The following is a 23,840-nucleotide window of genomic DNA, read 5'->3' as shown; positions in this document are numbered from 1 at the left end:
TTTTTTAAATAATAAAATCAAAAGAAACAAAAATATATAAAACTTTATTATTTTTTTGTAATATTTAGTTTAAATTTAAATGCATTATCTTTCTATTTCTAAGGATGTTAGGTGACCAAACTATTATTTAATGAATATAACTATTTAATAAACCTGTTTTATTAAAATACACCAAAATATTTACTGAAAAATGGATAAACATATTCATTTTCAATGAATATTACTTATTGTACTCCTTTATGATCAGCACTATACAGTTGAAGTCAGAATTATTAGCCCTCCTTTAAATTGTTTTTCTTTTTTAAGTATTTCCTAAATGATGTTTAACAGAGCAAGAAAATTTTCACAGTATGTCTGATAATATTTTTTCATCTAGAGAAAGTCTTATTTGTTTTATTTCAGCAAGAATAAAAGCCGTTTTTTATTTTTTAAAAAACATTTTAAGGTCAAAATAACAATAAACAATAACTTGACTAATTACCCTAACCTGCCTAGTTAACCTCATCAACCCAGTTAAGCCTTTAACTGTCACTTTAAGCTGTATAGAAGTGTCTTGAAAAAATCTAGTCAAATATTATTTACTGTAATCATGGCAAAGATAAAATAATTTAGCTATTGGAAATGAATTATTAAAAGTATTACATTTAGAAATAGGTTAAAAAAATCTCTCTGTTAAACAAAAAATAAATACAAAATAAACAGGGGGGCTAATAATTCAGGGGTGCTAATAATTCTGACTTCAACTGTATATATTTTACAAAATACCATTTAACTTACAGGTTTCTCATGAATGTGTCTGTGAAGTTTCATCTAGTAACAACAGATGGAACACCATGCTGTAAGTGTACAGTGTGCCATTATTTGGAATCTGTTTCTTGTTTTCACAAGTGTCACTTTAAATGCTAATGAAATGCTGCTCCACACCTACTTTTCAGAAGAGGGTGGAGCTTTTACAGCTAGTGCCTCAGTTACTCTAACAGCAACACACAAAACATCTGCATTGGTTTCAAAGTCCTGTGAGACATGATGTGTGCACAGAAAGGAGGATGTCAGATTGAATGGTACATAATTGTTAAAAAATGTCCAAATATTGTTTGTGTCTCTCAATGTTGTGTCAACAGTCGGGGGCATATTTGTCAAATATTTTAAACAGCATATCTGATATGTGACAATGTCTTTTGAGTATAGAGACTATGACCCCTTTAAAATAATACTCATCCCAAATCCCAAACTTTTGGATAGTAGTGAAACAGTTAAAAAAAAAAACAGTCTGATGAATATCTTAAAATTCTCATCCCCGTTTCAAATTAGTTAAAAACAAAATGTTTGCAAAGTAAGGCAAAGAGAGCTTGCAAGTTCATTTCACTAAGATGTCCTACAGGCTACATAGCTTACTGAACTTTCCTTTCCTGTCATTTTTGGCATTTATATGGATTCAATCTGTTGATCCCACAAGTTATCGAGTGTTGTGGGCATGGCATGTATGGATTGATGAAATATCGACATACTATAAATGTCCAAACGAAATTCCAGATCACAAAAACCAAACTTCACAAATCATCCGTGCTCATATTTACAGTGTCAATACATTTACAACCTCACAAGTCATTTTGACACGATGGATATATATATAATTATTTTTTTTTCGCAGTGAGAATGATTTCATGAGAACATGTTTGGCCTTTTCTTATTATTTTGTGATATTCAGACTGTACGCTTTTTTTTTAAAGCATCTACATGTTTCCGTCATGATGTGTTCATTAAATATTAATGATTCCAATCATAAGAATGGAGAAATGACATGGAAATGTACTGTACATGCAGAGTATAGCCTCATGGGGGTTGTAGCACTCGTTCCTTCTCAATTTCATTCAGCCTCAGGACAAATATTGCCCTTCAAGACTATTATGAGTCGACTAACTAATTGCCATCTAATTTAGCATGAGACTTCAAGTATGTATCTATGGGCCACTTCAAGTTAAAGACTCCCGGCATGTCTGGTGAGTGCCGCAGGTCTAGACTGTTCCAGAATGTTCCGTTTTGTCAGACATTTAAGTGTCACATGAGGTAACCCAGGTTTTGAAGAAGTTCTTTATCAGCCCTAGGATGTCGATTACCTCACTAGTGAGAGCTCAAAGAGAACATCTTTGTTACAACCTCAGCGAAGGTGAAGAAGTAATCAAACGTGTCCAAGTCAAGGTGCCATGGTCCTCAAGCCCTGTTTTTCCATGATGTTCCAAAGCTTCCGCAGGTTGGACTGAGTGATGGTGTCGTCCGGCTTTAGCTGCAGGGCTCGCAGGTAATTGGCTTCTGCTTCCTGAAGTTTGCCGTTGAGATGCAGAATCGCTCCAAGATTCATGAGAGCTGCTGGATACTGTTGATGAAAAACATCACTTTATTGTTACCTTGACATCATTAATAACAAATTGCATTTTTATTTTTTAAATGGAATATTGCATGTGTAATGGTTCACAGAATTCGGTGTTATTTACATTTGTAAACACTAGTTTTTCCTTGCACCATTCACAAGCAAAAACATTTACCACACATAGAAACTGTATTTCTATTACACTGTCTTGACCGCCATATGTTACTTCAGAAATAAATAAATAAATGACTAATTACATCATTAAAGTTGTTTTTAAATTTATTCACTCATTCATTCTCCTTCAGCTTAGTCTCTAATTTATCAGAGGTCATCACAGCGGAATGAACTGCCAACTATTCCAGCATATGTTTTACGCAGCGGATGCCCTTCCAGCAGCAAACCAGTACTGGGAAACACCCATACATACTCTCATTCACATACACTACGTCAAATTTACTTTATTCAATTCACCTATAGCGCATGTCTTTGGACTGTGGGGTAAACCGGAGCACCTGGAGGAAACCTATGCGAACACAGGGAGAACATGCAAACTCCACACAGAAATGCCAACAACCCAGCCACTTTCATCTTGTTTGAAAAATAACTTATTCAAGAGTAATTTAATTACTTGACTCAATAATAAACATTGACATTAATCTCAATGTAGAGGTCTGTACATACTGATATTGCCGCAAGACCTGACCAGATTTCTTGCGGCGCCGGAATAGATTTCTGAATAAAATATGGCATCTGTTGGAACCTCAGGTTTAAGGCAGCACTCATGTCTCATCACAAAGGAGCAAAGGAAACTGGCATTTAGCCTACGATCCTTGCACAACCTACAGTTATTTCTGTTATCTCTCTCTTTTGGTTGTGCCCATATAAACGTGAGATTTTTTGAAACCAGAACCAGGGAACGTCGGGTCAGGTAGAAAATGGGACGGGTTGGGCAGTGGCTAAACAAAGGCTGAATATAGGGCGGGAGCGGTCAGGCGTGGAATAAAACCTTGTATTCCTGCGTAGACCTCAATGCATGAGCAGTGGAAATTACTCCTAATTATTGTTATTTTTGAGTCAGACAGGACGTTTTATTTTGTTAAATGTAAAAAATATATATATTTAATTAAATTTAAAACAAAATGTGTGTTAAAACTCAAAATGCTTCGAAGTAATGACTAGACCCACACAGAATCTGCATGTGCAGAAATCCACAGACGTACGCATATTTTTAGGCCATAATTGAGTCTATGTATTTACTTGTTTAAATGTATATGTAAATGTTTATATTTATTCATTTTTTAAGCTAATTTCACAAATATTATTGTGATATAATAATAGTAATATAAAAAATTTCATATGATTTATGTACAATACAGTTTGTAAAGTAATATGTTCTGTCTTTTAGCAGAGATATTATATGAGAGACTTGCTTTGTTTACTAAATAAGTGGATTTATTTGGATGTGCATTGTAATCATTAAATCATACATGATTAAATCATAAGTCATGTACTCCTAAAATCATTCCACATAAATCTGCAGGTTTTTTACAAAATTCTCAGCAGAAATAGCAAAAAAATGTCTGCAGATTCTGCCTGGCCCTAGTAATGACACCATGTTGAATACAATACAAGTTTGCAGTATACATTTTCTAAAATGTTTCATTGTTTCTTAAACAAGTAATATTGTCAGAAAAAAACTATCCTTCTTTAGATAAAAATAGAATGATTATTAAAAAACATACAATTCATGTGAATCTCTGAATTTATACCACATATTGTCATTAACTAATTTCTCAATATTTTGTTTCTTAAGCATATGCAACTGTCTTGATTAATGTACTTGTTCTAATTTGAAAAACAGAATTAATCAGCAAAATATATTTGTACAACAACAAAAATACAGATACTCTGCTTCTCCGAAATGATTTATACAAAACTGTCAAATTTATGTACATTAAACAAGTACATTATAAGTAACTGTAATTAAATTACCAAAAAATGAAAAGTAATTCCTTTATTTAAGTTATTTAAGTATTTAAAAGTAATTTAAAACACAGTAACTAATTACATTGCAAAAAAAAAAACACCCAATACTGGTCTTGTTCAGTTTAAATATCTATCTGTTATTTCTCTTGGTTTTTAACTTAAATATTGTAATATTTTGTTTTATGTACAGCACTTTGGTCAGTCTTGTGACAGTTTTTAAATGTGCTCTATAAATAAATAAACTTGAACCAAAATTTCATCTTCAAATTGGCTCATAGTGCTCATCTTCTAATTTGCCATTCAAACTCAGCACAGAGACCAACAAAAAGCTGCTTGGTTTGAAAATTATTTATGTTTAAGATGACTAAATACAACATATTTAACAACTAAAAATGGACCTTGTTTGCATGATTGCATCTCAAGGAAGCAATAATACTGTTTGCATGTGTATCCTCAAGGTTGTAGCAATTCGTTTGCATTTTTGAAATGGTTTTTAGGTCCGCAGGTGCATAAATCTCCTCAGAAAGTGTCTGTTATTCAACAGACTATAACTCTTCAGGACTTGCATCATCTGTTTTACTTATGTCAAGGTTTCATGAGTAATGCTGAATGCATCAGCGTTCAATGGAAACAATATGTTGACTGCACTGATTCTTCTCACATAAAGCGATTTCAATAGACACTTAAATCAAACTGAACCTATAAACAAAACCCAAGAATCCTTACACAGAAATACAAAAAACACATCTGCTGTATAAAATACAGGCTTGCAATCACACAAGCAGTTCAATTTTTTGTTTTAAATGCAAGAAGGTGATGTGATTTAATCCAAAAATCATTTGTGAATATGCTTCGCGTTCAGCACGCCACTTCTGAAGCAGAGAGACATATATTATCTAACATTCATGAAAGTAAAAACTTACACTAACTGACATTTAAGGCCGACTGCCACCGGTTTCCCACATGGAAATGTAGAAAGAGACGATCGTTGTGGAATTATACAACACATAAGTAATATATTAGCGCTGTTTGACCCGACGTGTAGAAGTCAAACCTCAAAATGAGACTGAGGGACAAATGAACTGCAAACTGTGGCATTAACTGCACTCAGGTGACACATATACCTTCCTCTCAAATATATTCACGGGCAAATTCAGCAGCTTTTACGCTTGCTACTAATATCCAAGTAACTGTAGTGGGAAAAATAGTATAGGAAAATGGAAAAGTACAGCTTCTGTCAGGTCAAGTTTCGCTAAGTTTACAGACATTTTCTAAAGCTATTTTTTACCAGCAATAAATAAATAAACAATTAAAGACCTGAAAAGTTGACATCACAAATTAAGTTTTTTTTTCTTATCATCTTTAAAGTAAGACAGGAAGGTGAATAGGGTAAAAGAGGAAAGAAACCCCAAAAGTTACCATACTTGACCAGATAAAATTTTGGATTGCTTTTTATTTATTTATTTTTTATATGCAAATTATGTTTTACTTAATTATTTCAAGTTCAATTTATGGTTTCTGATAAGTTTTGCTACGTTTTCTAAAACCATTTTTAAAGACCTGCAAAGTTCATTCATTTTACTTCAGCTTAGTCCATTATTTATCAGGGGTTACCACAGCAGAATGAACCCCCAACTATTCCAGCATACTGTATGTTTTACGCAGCAGATGCCTTTCCAGCCACTCAACGGCCAATTTAATTAATCCAATTCACCTATACTGCATGTGTTTGGACTGTCAGGGAAACACGGGGAGAACATGCAAACTCCACACAGAAATGCCACCTGGCCCAACCAGTGACCTTCTTGCTGTAAAGAGACAGTGCTAACCGCTGAGCCATCGTGCCACCTGACCTGCAAAGTTTACATCACCAATTGAGTTAAAAAAAAAAAATAAAATAAAAAAAGTAATACTGGAAGGTGAATAAGGTTAAAAAAAGACACCCCTACAGTACAACATCTAAAATTTAAGACATTTTAGGAACCTTTTAAGACTATTATGAATGAAATTTTAGACATATTTATTGTGGAGACATTTACACAAATAATGACAAAGTTTTATTTGTTGGCTTTTTGTCCAAATTAATTGAGTATAACCTATTTTCAGCCTAATGCATTTCCTTTATAAAATTTTCATGCCATATTTGTAGATATTATGTTTACTCCCCCTTACTTCCATAAATAGTTTTTGTATGAATGATGGATTATGTAAAGAGACATAGTGCTTTGTTATTATCCCGAGGAACTGTGTAATTGCTTTTAGTTTTCTTTCCTGATTTTATTAAGATGGGTTGTTGGCGATTGGGCAAATGTCAGTGATATTGGGTAGCTTTACTTGGACAGAGGAAAATCAAGACCTGTTTAAAATGATTCAAGACACAATGAATTCAATTCTCTTTAAGACCTAAAATTAAAGCTTGTGAAATTTAAGACACTGTAAAACTTTTAAGTCCCCACAGACACCCTGATCACCATACTTGCCCAGCTAAGGTTTTGGATTGCTTTTTGTTATGTTTAAATATGCAAATAATGCATTATTTCATTAGTATGCAGTCAATGGCATACACTTCTAGCACAAAAATCTGATCTCTGGATGACATCATGTTCAACTTTCTCGTTTAATTTTACTGACATATCTACAGACTTTACTTTTTCTCCACAACATAGAAAATACAGCCAGAAAAATAATGTAGCAAAAAATACATATGAACATATTCCTCAGTAAAAACCTTCAAAATACAGATATGAATAAAAATATAAGGTTTGATGTGCGAAAGTGCTGCTGAAGTGGAGATTTGTGGCTCGGTACAAGAGGAAACACTTATTTTGAGAAAATGGCTTTAAAATATGTTGTGTGAAAGAAATCAGACACAAATAGATAAAGGGTGGCAAAAGAAACACTTACAGCACATGCATTATTCATGCTCTCTTTGCATTAGACTAAAAAAAACACTTACAAGAAGTGCAAAATCTCAAAACAGCACATGAAGGAGTGTTTTTGCTTGCACACTGCAAAACCCAACTTTATCAAATGAAATGAGCATAGTTTAATCAAAATTTGCTAAACGTAAATTCTACGATTTGAAAAGAGTTTTAAACTCAGTGATTGAAGGTAATTAGTTAATTAAATACAAAATTACTTAAACTCAAATGGAGTAAGTTCACAGCACTCATATAGATTCATTTTTTTACTCAAATGGTTTAAAGCAATCGGTCTCCTCAAATGGTTTCAGTTGCCTTAACTTATTGAATTTCACAGTGCAGTGTCACATCTAAAAAAAAAATAATAATAATATTTGTATGTGCATATTTATTTTTGGGCACATTTCAGTGTTTGAATGCTCCCCAGATATTTGTAGAGACCTTCTGCAGAGTAGAAAAAACAACTACTTAAAGAAAGTGTTTCTATATAGAGTCAGGTGAGAGGAAGTGGAGAGGAATCTGTCCTGCTGAGGTCTCCAGAAATTTCCTGACCTCTTCCTTCCTCTTCTGCCTCCACACTTTAACCTCACTGAATCCCACACAACAGCAGACTGGCATGCAGTCACAGCATCAGTCAGACCAGATGTGGAAAGGATCTTGGGACCTTTGTTTCAACAGCTGCTAAGGAGACAAACATCCCTGCAGACTGTTCAACAAAATCCAGACACTGCACAGCACTGGAATAAAGGCGACATTTTCTAAAAATAAAGTAAATAAAAGGAGGGCTTTCCAGCTGGTAGCAGAGAATTTAACAGGTAATGTCGTTTTGTATTTTTATCAAGGTTTTAATGTAGGGTAATAATAATGATTATAATGATGATAATAATAAAAAAATAATATTTACAAATTTTATTTGATCTTTAATCATGCTTTTTAATAAAGATCAATAATAATAATAATAATAATAATAATAAATATATTTATAATAATAATAATTATTATTATTATTATTGTTATATATAACTGTTATTAGATGAAATTGAAGATAAAATGATATTTGCAATAATAATAATAATAATAATAATAATAATAATTATTATATATATATATTACTGTTATTATTATTATTATTATTAGATATGACTATTATTAGATGTAATTATTAAAGATAAAATGACATTTGTTATAACAAAATAATAATATTAATAATAAAAATATATATATACAATAAAAATAATATTTATATTATTTATATTTTTTGTTATTATTATTTTATTATTATTATTATTGTTATTATTAAATATAACTATTATTACATAAGATTATTAAATATTATAGATAGATATATCTATAGATATAGATTCAATTTTTTTTAATTAAGCTTACAGAAAAAGCGTAAATAAATAAAAAAATATTTTAAAATGAAAGAACAAAACCATACATAAGTAATAATATAATAATAAAACATTGCTTAATCAGCCGACACCATCTATCCTCATATTAAGCTTAATCATTCATTTTTTTCTTTTTCGTTTTTTACAATTCCAGCTTGCGCTTCTGTTTGGCAAACAGGGCAACTTCCTCTCAGGCAGCTGCTCATCCAACATCAAACGCTTCACATTTTCCAAAGAAATCAAACAACTGTGTGTTCTGTGAGCCTCACGGTAAACTTTCCTGACACACATCCCTTTAAAGTCCCTCCAGAAGACTTCTACAGTTGGTCACCAAATAAACGTGTGAAGCAACTGAGGCACGCCAATGACGATGAAACACTACAGGCAAAAATCACGCTTTGCACATCCACCAGTTAATTTTGACATTTTGTTCTTTTGGGCTTTGCATAATAAGCTTTTTCAGTCTTGTGTTATAGAAGAACATGCAAAATTCACTTTTAAGTGTTTGCATTTGTAGACTTCTATTGCAATACATGCTATTTGTAAATCAGTTTTCTCAAAATGAGTGTCTTCCTCCTGCATAAAGCCATAATTTTACATTTCAGCAGCAACAACATACACAGAACTTGTAAAATAGATGTATAAACATAAATGCTTTAATAACTGATTTCTTTTATCTTTGCCATGATGACTGTACACAATTTTACTAGATTTTCCTCAAGATATTAAAATTCAGCTTAAAGTGCAATTTAAAAGCTTAACTAGGTTAATTAGGTAATAAAAATAATTGTATAACAGTAGTTTGTTCTATTGAAAAAGGGGGCTAATAATATTGACCTTAAATTATTTTAAAACAATTAAAAACTGCTTTTGTTCTAGCTTAAATAAAACAAAAAAGACTTTCTCCAAAAGAAAAAAAATATAGGAAAAAATACCTTGTTCTGTTTTTCATCAGTTGGGAAATATTTGAAAAAGAAAAATGATTCACAGGGAGGGCCAATAATTCTGACTTCAACTGTATACGTGTCTCTATATTGTCAATTTAAATTTTTTTTTTTACAGAGGAATACGCTTATACATAATTTGGTTGCTTATATAGCATATTATATGAAGCTTATTTCACTTTTCAGACTGTTCTACAAGTTAAAAAGTGATAAAACATATCCCACAATTTCTACTCTAACCCAAATGTGCTCCCAATTAATATTGAGTTTAATATTGAGTTGAGTTAACATTTATTTGCTGATCATTTTTAAATATAAGTACAGTGTAAAAACATAAATTAGTACATTGATTAGGCCTATTTACATGCAAGTAATAAGACCACTAAACAAAGTATGACCCCGAATGTCAAAATTCGAATTCGAACCTCTTCGAACCACAGAACCTCTTATAATAAATATAAAAACAAGCAGCTGTTGTGTTGAGCAGTCCCTCCAGAATTTAGCAATTCTGTGATCATTGTTTGAGCCTCGGCTCAGTTGACGTTTCTGTGTGGAGTTTGCATGTTCTCCCTGCGTTCGCGTGGGTTTCCTCCGGGTGCACTGGTTTCCCCCACAGTGCAAAGACATGCGGTACAGGTGAATTGGGTAAGCTAAATTATCCGTAGTGTATGAGTGTATGTGTAGATGTTTCCCAGAGATGGGTTGCGGCTGGAAGGGCATCTGCTGCGTAAAAACTTGCTGGATAAGTTGGCGGTTCATTCCGCTGTGGCGACCCCGGATTAATAAAGCGACTAAGCCGACAAGAAATTGAACGGATGAATGAATGAATGAAAATTCAAAGGAGCTCAACAATTTTTTAAATTGCCACAGATTTCCTGCAGATTTTGGCCAGGACACTGTTCAAATTCTTTCTGTACCATCTGCAATGTATTATACAGTATATATACTGTCTATAAAAACATTGTGTTCGGGTATAGAACGTGCTATAAAGAAACCTTTCCCCTTCAGAAGGGACTGGTTGAGCACAGAGCAGACAAAAAACAGCCACAGACAGTATTTTAACAGGTATTGCCTGGTTATTTGATTGCTTGAATTTCTATTATTTGAATAGAAAAAGAAATAAAACAGGAGTAAAGAGATAACCTAATCACATAACTATATGTATTGTTAACAATATGCTTGTATTGTATGTTCCTTTTATATTTTTGATTTATGTTTTTGAATGTGGACTTAAGAGTCTGTAAAAAAAGTAATAATTATACAAATTGGCAAAACATGTAACACATGAAATAAATGGTAGAGGAAAAATAAAACATTTGATCAATTAGAAGTAACATTTTAAACGACAAACAAACATACCTTATATTCCATGACTTAATGAAAATAGAATAAAATACTAAGATTAAATTAAAAATAAATAAATATAATAACATAAAATAAAATTAAAAAATAACATAAAACAAAATTAAATACTAAAATTAAATTAAAAATGATAAAAATATAAAATTAAATCAAATTTAATAAAAATATGAAAAAAATAAAACAATAAAATATAAATAATAATAATACAATTTAATTAAATAAAACAATTGAAAATGTAATTAAATTAAATAAAAAATTAAAATAAGACAATAAAAAAAAATAAATAAAAATAAATAAATAAAATAAAATAAAATAAAATAAAATAAGCTGACTTCCAAAATCTGGAATAGACCTTTTGAAATTGCATGATAATCCAGAAATTGCATGGCCCATGGAAACCCTGAAATCCTCTCTGTAAAAACATTTGACTGTATTTTGTCCAAAAACTGACTCCAATATTTAGACTTTTGTGCTAGAAATGTATGAGAAATGACACATATTTAACAAAATAATGCTTCAATTGCATTTTGAACAGCAACATTACAAAAAAAAACATATATTGTTGGTTAAACTGTATTCACTTCATTAAAGCTTTGAGGGAATGGCAAATATCCTGTGTGTTGTGGGTACTTACATTGGGTCTCAGGCTGGCAGCTTGTCTGTAGTATTTCTCAGCTGCATCATTGAGACTGGCTTGCCTGAAAAAACAAATAAAACATCATGTGTTACTTCATCCTGTCGCACAAGTTTATCGCTGGCCATTAAACCAGGGACCATTTGACCAACATGAAAAGCCCTGCAGATGCCAAACAGGGTTATAAAACTGCCTGACTTTACTACTTTCAGCAGAAGAAAAAAAGTTTCTTCATTTTTAAGGTTGTGACCTACAACCTACTGGATGCTCTTTGATGTTCTTTAACATCCTCACAAAAATAAAATAAATAAATAAATAAATAAATAATAATAATAATTATTATTATATACATAAAAATCATAAAAATAATTACATTTCTATTAAATACATAATAAAACAAAATATAACAATTAAAAATAAAAGAAAAATAAAACACAACAAAATAAAAAAACAACAATGCTAAATTGTAAAATAATAAAATAAACATTTAAATACATTTTTAAAAACTTAAATGAAATAATAAATAAAAAACATTTGAATACAAATATTAAATAAACTAAAAATGAAACACAACAACATAAAATAACAAAACTAATAATTAATTAAAATTAAAATAATGAAAAAAACTAATATTTAAATTAAATATGAAAAATAAATAAAATAAATAAATAAAATAAAAATAAAGACAATAAAATCTAAATAAAAAAATAAGAAATTAAATAACATTTAAATTTAGAAAATATAATTAAATAAAATAACAAAAATAATACAATTTAAATTAAAATTATGAAATAAAATAACATAAAAAAAAATACAACAAAATAAAATAACAAAAATAATACAATTTAAATTAAATATAAAATAATCAAAAATAATATTTAAATAAGATATAAAAAATAAAATTAATAAACTAATAAAATAAAATAATAAAATGACAAAAATAATCACATTTAAAAATTAAATACAAAATAATAAAATAAAATAACATTTTAAAAGAAAAAAAAGAAAACAACATAACATAAAACAATACATTAATAAAAATAACAAAATAATTTAAAAGAAAAGAAAATCCATGTAGAAACACCCATGTTTGTCTGCTCCTGCTAGTACAAGCATCTTCTTTTTGAAGAGAATTCAATATGGAGCCAATGACTGTCAGCCAAGACAAACCAAGTTATGATGAAAGAGAGCCGCAGAGTCCCTCTGTTTATGATAGATGACTGCTTTTTTATACTGGCTAGTTTTATAAATCCTACTTCATGTTCAAGAAAACTCTTTGGTAAAAAGAGCTAAGGTTAAACGCTTCAAGAAATTGCCTTTCATAAAGGAAAATATTATGTACTCGAGCAAAGAGATGAGGGATGAATAGTAGGTGTGGAAAACTTTTCAATATCTTAATCTTGAAATGAGCGAGAAAGATGAATGAGGGAGATATTAAATGAAGACATAACGTTGATGTATATTTCTGGAGGAAAATTGTACAAGATGTTATGAGTTAAAAAGAAAAAGAATTAAGTGAAATTCTTGTAAAAATTAATCCAGCTCACATCACTTTTTAATCTCATTCTCAACTCCTATTTTTATAATTTTGTTTCCCAATTCTATTATAGTTACAACAAAAAAAGGCAATATTAAAAATAAAGTGCTGAGTGGGAAATGTATTTGGTCATTGTGAACTCTGAACAGCTAAATATAGTGTTGTCCTTCCCTCAGTACAATGGAAAATGGCACATTTAGGTCAACTTGTTTAGAGAAATATCAGCTTTTATGAAAGTAGGTAACAATGTTCGACTAGAATATCTATACTATAAAAACAAAACAAAAAATAAACTGAGGTTCTGTAATTAAAATGTAATTTTTCATTTATAAATCTAGTGTCCAGTGATTCTCAGTCAGCTTCTAGAAGGATAGCAGAAGATTTTAATAGGAGAAAAGTTAACTAACTTGCAAAGCTGCTTTGGAAAATATGTATATATATTTCGATTAGTGTTGTTATGATACTGGATTTTGTAACTTTGATATAATACCAAGAAACATATTGATATTTAATACCATTTTTGATATGTGAGGAAACCACCAAAACTGATCGCAGAGGTTTAGCACTTAAAAATAATATTTAAAAAGTTACATTCAATTCTATGGGATGTCCAATTCCCAACAGTGGATTTGAGCATTCAACCAGAACCATGTGTTAATGTCCACCTTCCACAATTCTGTTTTGCAATCCTTTCCACCCAAACGACGAGCCTGTGTAGTTTCTCATTCACATACACACAATAAAAACATGGCTTATGATAATGACCACAACTGTCTGGAGGGACAATGGCTTTCCTTGTAATCCGCAGTGGGAAAGTGACCACCCTTAACACAGAGTCCAAAACACAGCGGTGTTGAGCCTGGCTTTGGCTCCATGACCACAAATTCAATATATGGTGTAAATCTAAAACACAGCAACAACTCAACCTCCCTATAGGTCAGAGCGAAACCTCCCAAATACAATAAAAGTAATGTTTAAATTCTTGCAACAAAAACGTTTCCTCCGATCCCAACCGCAAGTCTATTCGTTATGTCATTCTGAAGGGGTCACCAGTCTTCAGGGGATACCCATAAAGTAATGCAGAGCTCGTCACTATAATATAATAAGAACTTTAATAGGGTCTTTCTAAACTTCAGGTAAACAGAATAGGTAATCATAATTTAACCAACGTGAACAATTAATCCAGTGTACATTTTTTCAGAATTAATTTTAAAGTGCTTTTACTGGTATACACACAGTAAAGTCCATAAACATTTGGACATCGGCACAATTCTAACATTTTGGACTCTATACACCAACCCGATGGATTTGAAATTAAACAAACAATTTGTGCTTTAACTGAAGACTATCAGCTTTAATTTGAGGGTATTTAGATGTGGGAATTACAACAGTTTGCATATGTGCCTCCCACTTGTTAAGGGACCAAAAGTAATTGAAAAGAACAATAATCATAAATCAAACTTTCACTTTTTAATACTTAGTTTAGGTAGTCTGGAACACATAGACGGCACCAGATGCTGGGTTTCATTCCTAGTGGTGCTCTGCCAGGAGTCATCAGCAACTGTCTTCAGTTCCTGCTTGTTCTTGGGGCATTTTTTCTTCTGTTTTGTCTTCAGCAAGTGAAATGCGTGCTCAATCAGATTCAGGTTAGGGAATGGACTTGGCTATTGCATAACATTCCACTTCTTTCCCTTCAAAAACTCTTTGGTTGCTTTGACAGTATGCTTTGGGTCATTCTCCATCTACACTGTAAAGCACTGCCTAAAGTTCTGAAGCATTTGGCTTAATAAGAGCTGATAATAATACCAGAAACTCTTCAGAATTAATCCTGCTGCTTTTCTTAGCAGTCACATCATCAATAAATACAAGAGAGCCAGTTCCATTGACAGCCATACATGCCCATGCCATAACGCTACCACCACCATGCTTCACTGCTTAGCATCATGAGCAGTTCCTTTCCTTCTCCATACTCTTCTCTTTCCATCCCTCTGGTACAAAGTGATCTTGATTTCATCTGTCCATAGGATTTTGTTCCAGCACTGCGAAGGCTTTTTTAGAACTCTAATCCGGCCTTCATGTTTTAGAGGCTCACCAATGGTTTACATCTTGTGGTTAACCCTCTGTATTCACTCTGGTGTAGTCCTCTCTGCATTGTTGATTGTGACACACATACACCTACCTCCTAGATAGTGTTTTTGATCGGTCCAATTGTTGTGAAGGGTGTTTGCTTCACCAGTGAAAGAATTCTTTGGTCATTCACCACATTTGTTTCCGTGGTCTTCCAGCTCTTTTGGTGTTGCTGAGCTCACTGGAGCATCCTTTCTTTTTAAGAATGTTCCCAATAGTTTTTTGGCCGTGCCTAGTATATTTGCTATCTCACTGATGGGTTTGTTTTGTTTTTTTCAGCCAAATGATGGCTTGCTTGACTGATAGTGACAGCTCTTTGGATTCCATCTTTAGAGTTGACAGAAACAGATTCCAAATGCAAATAGCACACTTGAAATGAACTCTGGACCTTTTATCTGCTAGTTGTAATTGGGATATTGAGGGAATAACACACACCATGGAACAGCTTAGAAGCTAACCGTCTGACTACTTTTGGTCCCTTAACAAGTGGGAGGCACATTTGCAAACTGTTGTAATTCCTACACCGTTCGCCTGAGTTGAATGTAAATACCCTCAAATTAAAGCGGACAGTCTGCAGTTAAAGCACATCTTGTTTGTTTAATTTCAAATCCATTGTGTTGGTGTATAGAGCCAAAAATGTTAGAATTGTGTCAGTGTCCAAATATTTATAGACCTAACTGTAACTCCCTTCATAATCTAGCCCCAAATTATCTCTGAGAGCTGTTTATTTTTACATTCCCGTAAGATACAATGACTTTCAAATTTAATACTAGTGTCTTGAAAAATATCTAGTAAACCATTATGTACAGTCATTGTGTCAAAGATAAAATAAATCAGTTATTATTTATTATAACTATTATATTTTGAAATGTGTCTATAATATTCATTTTGTTACACAGGAATTGAGAGAAAAAATATACATATTATAAAAATATTATACTAATAATTTAAAAGGCTAATAATTCTGACTCCGACTGCAGTTTCTTCCTCAGTGTGCCATGGCGACACAGTTTGGTCGACGTTTCAAATAACCCAGTGGTTGTTTGAAGAGTGCAGCAAAACTGATATGGAGGAAGCAAAGTTGTCGGAGCAGACGGGCCCTTGAGAGCTGTAAGAAAAACGCCACACATCTGAAGCCTTCCCACTTGAATTCAGCCCCCATCTGAGACCATTCTGCAAGTCCATCCAAGACAAACACAGCAGGAACCCGATCTTCAAATGAGGACCGCAAGCCCAGCACGAAAGCAGAGGACGCGGCCTGAGACTGCAATTAACAACACAGTGTTCTTGTAGAATAAAGCGCCGTGCAAAAATCTGCTGTAGGGTTGGAATACTTTTTTTTAGGAAACGTGTAACTGTATACCATGTGAACTCCATGTAGTAATTATAAAGAAGTGTATTCAATAGAAAGCTTGAGGCAAAGGAATTAATGCAGGATTTCCATTACATGTCCTGCGGTGAATGGCAATAGAAAGAAAGCATCCATACAAAAGGGCAGGAGGAAAGAGTGAGAGAAAGAGAAAGGGTGAAAGAGATAGAAAAACATCCTCAAGTGCAGCGGTTCTCAATTGGTTCAGCTTCATCATACAGACTTTATACTGGACATCAAACATTGGCAAACCAACACCGTTCCAGAATTGTTCACAGTTTAGTTTTTAACTGAAATTAGTTCTCTGTTTTATTTTTGTTACAATATTAAAAAGAAAGTGGATTTGCAATTTGGATTTTGCTCTCAATTTAACTCAAATATGTATCAAAGATATCTTTTTTAGATCTTGGTTTATAGACTGCTGGTACTCAGACCATTTTGAGGGATGTAAACAAGACACGTACTGTATGGTCCTAACATATTTCCTGTTTTACATTTTTAATTTCCACAGCTTCCGAGAATCCAAAAATCTCCACATATTGATAATGTTATCAAACCTGTTTTAACGTCTAGTTATGATTGAATTGCCTCTTGTTACAGTTAGTAATTAGCTTCACAACAAGCAGGAAAAGTTCATGGACCAATGACATCAACACATTGAAATGGTCTATAACACAAATAATGGTCATTTTTATTTATGCTTGTCTTTAGAAAAAAAAATAATTGAACAAAACTTAATATTTTAGAAAGAAAGTTTTGGTTGATTTGACATGGACTGTCATTTTCTGCAATAAGTACACAGCAATTTTAATAAGTTAATCAGATTTTAACAAATTTTTTTTTGTTATACACAGTTTAACTTAAAAGTGTAGCCAGTTTGATTGCTGTAAGTTGAGATGGCTAGAAAAGTTCATTTGATAAAACAAAACAAACAAATAAAATAGGCAACAATAATTTATTTTTACAGTGTATAAACTTTGTGAAGGCCTGAGAGAGACTTGTTTGAAGGTTTTGGAGTGGGATTATCTGCCAAATGCACTTATTTTGTCTGGTATCAAATGAATCATGGGTCCATTTCCTGCAAAGTCAAGGCAAGTATATATATATATATATATATATATATATATATATATATATATATATATATATATATATATATATATATATATATATAAATTTTGGTCTTTAAATATATTTAATGTTCTCTAAAAACTTTGTCTGCTTCTCTATAGTCAAATTTTTGGGTTGCTCGCTATCAGTTGAAAACCAATATAGCTTATGCTTGCTACAGGAAACATTTATGATTCATCTAGGAATATGGCTACCTAATTATAGGTAAAAATAAATAAATAAACAAAATAATCTTCTAAAAAGTTATCTGCTGCTCTCTATAGTCACACTTTTTTGGGTTGCACACTACCAGTTGAGAACCAATATGGCTTCAGTTTGCTACTGGAAACATGTATGCTTCATTTAGAAATTTGGCTACTTATTTAGAGCAACAAAATAAATATATAAATTTTAATCTGCTTAAAAAAGTTATCTGCTGCTCTCTATAGTCACATTTTTGGGTTGCAAACTGCATGCTTCAATGCTTCATCTAGAAATTTGGCTACTTAATTAAAGCAACAAAATAAATAAATACATTTTAATATGCTGAAAAAGTAATCCTCTTCTCTATTAACCTTATTCTTTGTATATGAGCGGGCACAGCCATTTGAATCCTTTTGGTTCGAGACTTCCGGTCTCATTCACTTCCATTAATTTTTAGAAGTTAAAAACTTGTTATGCTGCTTGATTTTGCAAACTGATATTTTTTATTATATTAATCTGTTTTGTCTGTATTGTCATGAACACACTTGTTTGTAGAGCAAGCAGATTGACATATTTTTTGGCCGTTAATTATTCGTAGTCATTTTTACCATAGGTACCTCAATCGTAAGTTCTAAAACAATCACACTTTCGCATTGAAGAATAAGGTCAATAGTCACATTTTTGTGTTGCAAACTACCTGTTAAGAACCAATATGGCTGCTGTTTGCTACATGAAACATTTATGCCTCATATAGAAATATGGCTATTTATTTATAGTAAAAAAAAAAAAAAAAAACACATTCTTGCATGTCCTCCTCACCTGAGCATGTGAGCTGCACTGAAAACCACATCAAATTCTTCAGTGTCCAGCTGCGCGGCTTTCTCTGCCATTTCAGCGGCCTCCAAAAGCCGCGATTCCTCCAGCAAAAACTGACCTAGGGAGGCAAAAGGGGGGAAATTTCATTTTATATTTGCTTTTACTCCCTCGGTAAGACAAATGTGAAATATTTCCCTTGGCTGTAGGACGGATAGTTTGGTCTGCCCTCTCCATGATTCTGTGAAACATGAGACAGCAAGGGTGCTGTACGCTGCGCGAACCATCTGACAGACCATTTGTCCAATTGAGATTTCTCCGATAGGCATGTTTCCGTGACAAATTAAATGCTTACTCCTGTAAGGTTGCGGAAAGAGAGACCGACTGGGATCTGAAACCTCTGCAGTTACTTTGCTAGAGGCATCGGTCAAGACTGAAGTGGAAGAAACAGCTTGTTGCTATTTGGCGAAACGGTTGCGCAAACTTCTTTTTTTTCTCCAATAAAGTGGTTTAAAGTGCAGTTCCTAAAGTGTTTTTCCAATTAATTGTCACAATTAATTTTCAATTAATTAATTTAACACCCAATTAATTTTCCAATTAATTGGGTGTTAAAAACGTAAAACATAAAAGAAATGCAAGTTAAAACAACTTTTTCATCATTATTTTCAGTCTATTTTGTTGTGACTGAAATGTAAAGTTAGTGAAAGTGCAGCTGGATCAACTTTTAAAAGTTTGAGTCCATTTTACTGTGATTAAAATTGGTTGATGATGAAAAAAAAAATAAAGTGCCTTAAAGTGCAGTTCAGCAAGTATTTTTGCAAGTGCAGTTTTGCAAGTATTTTTCCAATTAATTTACCCTTATTAGGGTGTTAAAAAGAAAATTGCATTAATCTTGTAAGAAAATGCAAGCTGAAACAACTTTTTTCACTATTAATTTCAGTCTAATGTGTTGTGACTGAAATGGAAATGCTACTGAAAGTGCAGCTGAATCATCTCTTTAGAGTTTTAGACTATTTTGCTGTGATTAAAATTGGTTGATGATAGAAAAAAATGCACAATCCAGAAGCAATTATTTTAATGTTTTTTATGTTAAAATATTAAATATTATGTTCTGTCACAATTTCATGAAGCAAATCTGCAAAACTTGTAACAAAGCAAATAATTACAGTATCTTTCTCCCTTTGGTAAATGACAGTGGCCTTAGCCATGCTAAATGGAAAAGAGGAAGAAGAATTCTCGTTTCTCCAGTGCAGTGGTTGTGCACCAGAGAACAATAGAAGGAAATACAAGATCATCCTTATGGCCTCTGGATAGTACATGTTCTGAAGATGTCTGATCAGACACGTACTAAATTATATTACGCAGATGCCTTGGCAGCGTTTGACTGGAAAACAGATTGTTGGGGTTAGGCAGTGATGCAGTATTTCTGGACTGAATCCATACCTGAAAACGTCTAGGGAACAGGTCAACTTTGAAAATTTAGGATCTGAGAAAAAATAAAGTAAAATAAAATAATATAAAATAAAATAACTAATGACAGGAAGCAGAATCCTATTAAATACTATTAATTTAAAAACACAAAACATGCATATAAATATTACTATTATTAATTGCTATTTTAACTGAAAATATATAAAAACAGAAACAGTATGAATACAAAATTGAGTGACAGAATGCTAAAGGTTTTAATGATAAGAAACCATTTTAAGATGTTTCAAAATTGTGGATGTCATATTTTAAATTTTGACAGTTAATGTTTGCCATTTTTCATAGGGTTAATAAAAATGATGATTCAACAGACATTTGTTAAAGACCAAGAAAACCAGTGTCCAAAGCCACAGATTGAAAAAGCTAAATTAAACCTTTTTCTTACAATTTCAAGATTATATTCAACTTTTTTCTCACAATTTTGAGATTGAGAATATAAAATTCATAATAAGATCAAAGTGGAATAGGATCAAATGAACAGAGAAAAAAAAAACTACAGTATTTTAGGTATTATATATAGTGCAATTCTGACATTTCCCCCCTTAGAATTGCTAGAAACCTTTTCAGTATTGAAGTTATGGAGATTCCAAATCTCAAGAAGTTAACACACAATCGCAAAAAAAAAAAATTGTCACAAATGTAAGATTAACAAAGGCACATTTACCTTTGCTTTTTCTTTTGCATAAACAAGCCAAGTCAAAATAAAAAAGTGGTAAAAACTATATCAGGGACAATCCCTGGAAAGTAAAAAGAGCTCTTATAAATAAACTTTAAGTTGTACAAAATGGCTGTAGGCTATAATTTAACTAAAATCACATTCACGAGGACACACATGAAAGCTCGGCAGTTTTCCTTGGAGAAATAAGGCTTTATTCTCTCTCTGTCTGCTCGCTGAGGCGTGGGTGGCTTGGTCTCACAGGAATAACATCTGTATACCAGGTACGCTTCAGATAACAAAGAAACAATGACTCCCTGCACGACACCATCCATCTTACTGCGAAACGGCCTACAAACGCAACCTCAATTACAAGACTAATGTCAGCTAAAGAGCTAAATGAGAACAATTATGGCCAATGTGAAACCTTACAAGGCTCTGTAAAAAAGGGTTTCTTTATTTTTTGTTCAACCATTTAAACGGTTTGCTTAAAATATTAACAAAACAAAAATCTGTGCTCTAGTTATGTAAATATATTTTAAACGTGTGCATAATTATTGGCAGCCCTATGAATTTACATTAATAAAACATTTTTGAAGTTTATTCCCAATGATAGTCCATTTTTCGTACACTTGTATGACTAGAAACCAGTGATGGGAATAAGGGCGTTATAAATAAACATCATTACTAACTGACTTTTTTTAAGTAAGTAGTATTCAAATTAATGACTGCTTCCTCATTACAATGCTATTATCATTACTGACAATAAATGTGACACTTTATAATTGATATAGATTGCAACTGAGCTCCCTGACACGGTTTTCATCTGATTCTGTCTGCTCTGGTGTCTGTGAATGGAGCACATAACTGATGAATATTGCCAGGTGTGTAGGGGTGGGACAACCACATAACTGATGATTGGCTAAAAACACAGGTGGTGCTTTCAAAGCGGTAGATGAAGCCAATGCATTAAAGCAACTAAAGCTAGTTCAGTATTGTTCTGACACACAGAAATGATCAACAGTAGTCACTCATGTAAGTATATTTTGATGAAGTACTTTACAATCACATTTCTATATCCTCAGCTTGCCGTGAATGAAGGCAGGATCTGAACATACAGTGTCAGTGTGAAAGAGTGTGGACTCAGCAGTGATAATGGTAGATGCTAAAGCAATTTACTATAGTTTTACCTTGATTAAAACCTGAATGAACATTTTGCTAAAAGAAACAGGCTGTAATATCTTATTTAATAGCCAACTTTTGTATTTCAACCGCAAAGTTGTTAGACATGTTATCTGGCCAGTTGTGGTAAACATTAAACATTCTAAACCATCTATTATGTTTAATTGTTCCACTATAAAAATGATAATATTTACAAAAAAATATTACATTTGGTAGGTGTCTCTCACATTGTCATAGAAATGGCATTATAGAATAGAAAATATTGTTTTATAATAATAATTTATTTAGTTTAGTGCACATTTATTCAACATACACTTCATAAACTTTTTGACAATAGTAAAAGTAATGCAATGGTTACTCTCCCTGGTTATTAGTTACTTTTCTAATGATGTAACTCAGTTAATTCATTATTATTTGTGAAAAGTAACTAGTAACTAATTACTTTTTTTTTTTTTAACTAACATGCCCAACACTGCTAAAAACACATTTATATCACATTTAATATCTAAAATAATGTCTATCAATATGAGGATTGAAACCAAAGTCCCTTTAAGGCAAGTCGTTTCACTCAATGGCCATCTTTTTATGCTCGGGCATTCTGTCTGAAAGGGGAAACATCAATTTCTTTCAAACTGTTTGCCAAGCTTATGATTACATTACATATTTGGAATCATCAATAAAATTAAACAACAACTGTCTCTTTAGTTTCGTTTATAAATGACCGAATCAAACAAAATGACTCAATGAATCAACTGCATGTTTTGAGGTTGCCTGAGCTTATGCGCACTCGAAAACAACGAGATCACGACACCAACCTCATTCATGGACGTTCTACATATTATCATCCTCTGGATAATGATTGTCTGATCACGATGCTCATCTGAAGTAATCCACAAATTGGTTTTGATGGTGAATCTCCACCAGAAATCAAAGTGACTTTTTGTTTACAAGTTTGTGGGCGTTTGAGTAGTTACTGTCATGAGATGTGCGTTTGACAACATGGACTATACCTCTTGTTGGTTTCATACTAATTACAGATTTAAAAAAACCAGTGCACTTGGTTTATTTAAAAGTAGAAAGTTTAAAACTTTCAAGCTTTATTTGGACATATTTCTTATGTCTGTAAAACAATTATTCCCTGAGATACCAGTGTGTTTGTTGACCACCAAACTGTCGTATAAGCACACGTCTGTTTCGAGCTTTTACCCACAGAAATATTAGTCTATATCGATTACTGATCGGCTCCAGTACTAGTATGCAGGGCTTCATTCTCCATATCGATCGTTGCACTTTTCCCCATTCAAAATTACACGAGTGAAATGTCTCGTGTATACTTTAGTCTTTAATTTGAAACTCACTCTGTCATTCACTACAAATAGGTAAGATCAAAAAGAAGCCTGTGATTTTGCAGGAAAAGCTTGTTGAGCTTCACAAAATGGGTATTGGCTATAAGAAAAACAGCAAAACTAAAAACGCAGGACAATAATGAAGCAATTCCAAATTCCTCGGTGTTATGAATCAGCCAGGAAGAGGATCTTTGTCTATCTTTATCACTGTTAGGAGGACAGTTTGAGTGACCCAGTAACCTCCAAGAATTACAGCTGGAGAATTACAAAAGTTAGTCAGGTTTTAGGGTCAGAAAGTCTCCAGATCTACAATTTGAACTAAATTACCACAACATTTTGAAATGGTAAAAAAGAAGCAATTTCTAATATCAGAAAAACAAATCCAAGCATCTTATTTTTT

General features: G+C 32.3%; 1 protein-coding gene across 3 annotated transcripts in view; it reads right to left on the bottom strand.

Annotated features, from left to right (window-relative positions):
- Positions 1–597: 597 nt before the first annotated feature.
- The window catches only part of tmtc2b (transmembrane O-mannosyltransferase targeting cadherins 2b), a 190,355-nt gene continuing 167,112 nt past the window's right edge, over positions 598–23,840 (bottom strand). For all 3 annotated transcript variants that reach the window (XR_012393978.1, XM_021467765.3, XM_068214883.2), the window contains exons 10-12: positions 18,776–18,890; positions 11,610–11,673; positions 598–2,374 (exon numbers count right to left, since the gene is read on the bottom strand). Coding sequence is in view for 2 of the 3 variants with exons in the window: in XM_021467765.3 (XP_021323440.2) it covers positions 2,195–2,374; positions 11,610–11,673; positions 18,776–18,890 (359 nt within the window). In the remaining variant the exon portion in view is untranslated. The remainder of the gene's footprint in view (positions 2,375–11,609; positions 11,674–18,775; positions 18,891–23,840) is intronic.

This window comes from Danio rerio, chromosome 18 (assembly GCF_049306965.1).
Source record: "Danio rerio strain Tuebingen ecotype United States chromosome 18, GRCz12tu, whole genome shotgun sequence".
Taxonomy (NCBI): Eukaryota; Metazoa; Chordata; class Actinopteri; order Cypriniformes; family Danionidae; genus Danio; species Danio rerio.
The sequence above is the reverse complement of the archived record's forward strand: the minus strand, read 5'-3'. Positions and strand labels throughout refer to the sequence as shown.